A 2,500-nucleotide genomic window follows, 5' to 3' on the forward strand; every position below is an offset into this window, starting at 1 on the left:
TATAGCTTACTTTAATAGTATTTCTGTTAAAAATTTTGTGCAATTTGTTAGAGGGAGGGAAATGTTTGTTTATTAATTTTAAAAGCGCTTTTCCAATACTTAATGAAATATTATTGTTGTACTGAGGGTTGAACCAAATTATATTTTATTTGGCTTTTTTGCAATTTTGTTTCAATTTTAGCTGAAAATTTTTAAATCTGCTTTTTTAAAAGCATCTTCATACACAGAAGAGTTAATAATATTTTCATTAGAAGAGTTTTGGTTTAGTCTATTGTTAATTGAAGTAGGAATTTGTTTTAAGATTTGACGGGGATGATTTGAATTTATATTATTATATGATCGTATATCAAGGTACTGTAAAAGTATTGACCATAACCAATTAAACTCAAATGATTTATTTCAATTTGAATCTCTAGTCAAAGCAGTAATCAGTTTGCATATTGAATCAAATCAAACCAATTTGCAGGGTCCTAGAATATAAAAATTTTATCTATATGGTTTTAAATGATTTAAATGATATTTTTATTTAAATAACATGTTACAGAATTTAATAGTTTTACTGCAAATTAACATGCTATATAAAACGTTTAATACTGGAAAAGGTTTTAGCAAAAAATTAGATTTTTATTTAGATATTTATTCATTATTCATCACTTAGTCATCACTTATTTATTTTACTTTCATTATTTTTATTTAGATGGTGATGCTGATATTGAAGAAATAGGTGATATTGCAGCAGTGGCTAGTCTCCTAAAGTTATTTTTGAGAGAGCTTTCTGAGCCTGTTATACCTGAAGAATTGCAACCTATATTCATTAAAATTCAAGACCAACATGGCAAAGACAAGAAAAAAGCAGCTTTTATGTTAAAAGAAATAATTCAGAGAATGCCAAAAGGGAATGCTTTATTGCTCAAATATCTTTGTGAGTTTATGTTATCAATTGCTGATGGCTCAGCAGTAAATAAGATGACACCTCTTGCATTAGCAATTGTGTTTGGACCAAATATATTTCGTTGTGGTGAAGGTTTGGAGGGTTTAAGGGAACAAGCATATGTGAATGCAGTTCTTCTAATTATTTTACAAGAATTTAACGAAATATTTCAAGTACCCTTTTTTTTAATGTTTTGAATATTTATTATTAAGTTTTTTGCTTGATTAAGATAGAATAAATTTTATTTTAGATAAACAATACAATGTTTCCTGACAGCAAAGAAGTGTATGTTGTTTTATTTTTCTTCAAAAATAAATGGTTAAAAGATGATACAGCCAAATTTTAACTGTTTTTTATAATTTTAACTGTTTTTTATAATTGATTTAATGCTTAGACTTCAAAAAAAAAGTTTCATTGATACATCATGTAGTAGTCATCTTCTTGCATTAGAACTGAATTAGAGTCATGCTAATTAGTTATGTCTTTGCACACATTCATTCTACAGAAGAATAAGACCTCGGGATAAGATTGAATAATTGCGAAGCTTATTTTTTTTATTCTTAGGGCTGTAATGCTACTAAGGTATAGTCTGTCTTCATAGTTATCTCCATACACATTCTCTATGCACATTAGGGTGTGTTGATTTGAGGACTAAAATCAAATATATTGTGAAAAAGAAATTATATAGTGGAGTGATCTAGGTTTTTATATATAAAATAATGGCTTACCTTTAAAAATGTTTTTAACTAAGCAGTATACAACCCTCGGAATTAGGAAAATTGAGGTAGGCAATAATTTGCTGACCTTAAACACTTTTAGGTTGGCAGTTAGGCCGGCATTGCCAAATGTAGACCCTAATTCCGAGGGTTGAGTATATATACATTTTTTTTGGTTCCTCAATATGTTGATCTTTTAAAAGTATTTATATGAATGATAGAATTTTGTTGTTTATGTTTTAAAAGCAAATTATATGATATAAATTTAATTCATTCCTATCTGGTGATTAGTTTTTAGCACTTTGTTTCAAAAACTTAGTTTATAGTTAAAAAAAGTAATTATTTAAAACTTTGATAAGAATATGACTATATTTTATTAAATAAAATGGCACAAAAAAAAAAAAAAAGAAATATATCAGCTACTCACTTAAATAGATTTGTTTGGTCAGTAAAACAACTTTTAACAATTTGTCTTTTACCAAGTTGCTCTAAGAAAACTTAACAGTTTTATCGCAGAACAAAGTGGAAGAGCATTTAACCAGGAAGCTTGTCTGTCCTTCCATCCCAGTGTTGCTTATCAGGTTAGAGCCACATTGAACCTTTGGCTTCTAGGTTCTGAGCTGGAACCCTAACTACTTATAAGTGACATGACTGCTTATAAATCTCGGAAATGTTAAAAAATCAGTAATAAATAAGTTTATTTCAGAGGTTGACGAACTTCTTTTATTATATAAATGAGAAATAATGTTTCATTCAGAGTATGGTTGTAAACCAGATTGTAAAATGCATATTTTGCAAATCATTATATTGTTGAGCATTTACATGAAAGAAACAACAAAAATAAAGAAAGTTA

At 27.6% G+C, this 2,500-nt stretch overlaps 1 protein-coding gene across 1 annotated transcript in view; it reads left to right on the plus strand.

Annotated features, from left to right (window-relative positions):
• The window catches only part of LOC136071956 (protein FAM13A-like), a 182,882-nt gene that overhangs the window by 21,642 nt on the left and 158,740 nt on the right, over positions 1 to 2,500 (plus strand). Inside the window, exons 4-5 of the mRNA XM_065797910.1 lie at positions 698 to 1,104; positions 1,182 to 1,216. Coding sequence (XP_065653982.1) covers positions 698 to 1,104; positions 1,182 to 1,216 — 442 coding nt within the window. The remainder of the gene's footprint in view (positions 1 to 697; positions 1,105 to 1,181; positions 1,217 to 2,500) is intronic.

Source organism: Hydra vulgaris, chromosome 05, assembly GCF_038396675.1.
Source record: "Hydra vulgaris chromosome 05, alternate assembly HydraT2T_AEP".
Lineage (NCBI taxonomy): Eukaryota > Metazoa > Cnidaria > Hydrozoa > Anthoathecata > Hydridae > Hydra > Hydra vulgaris.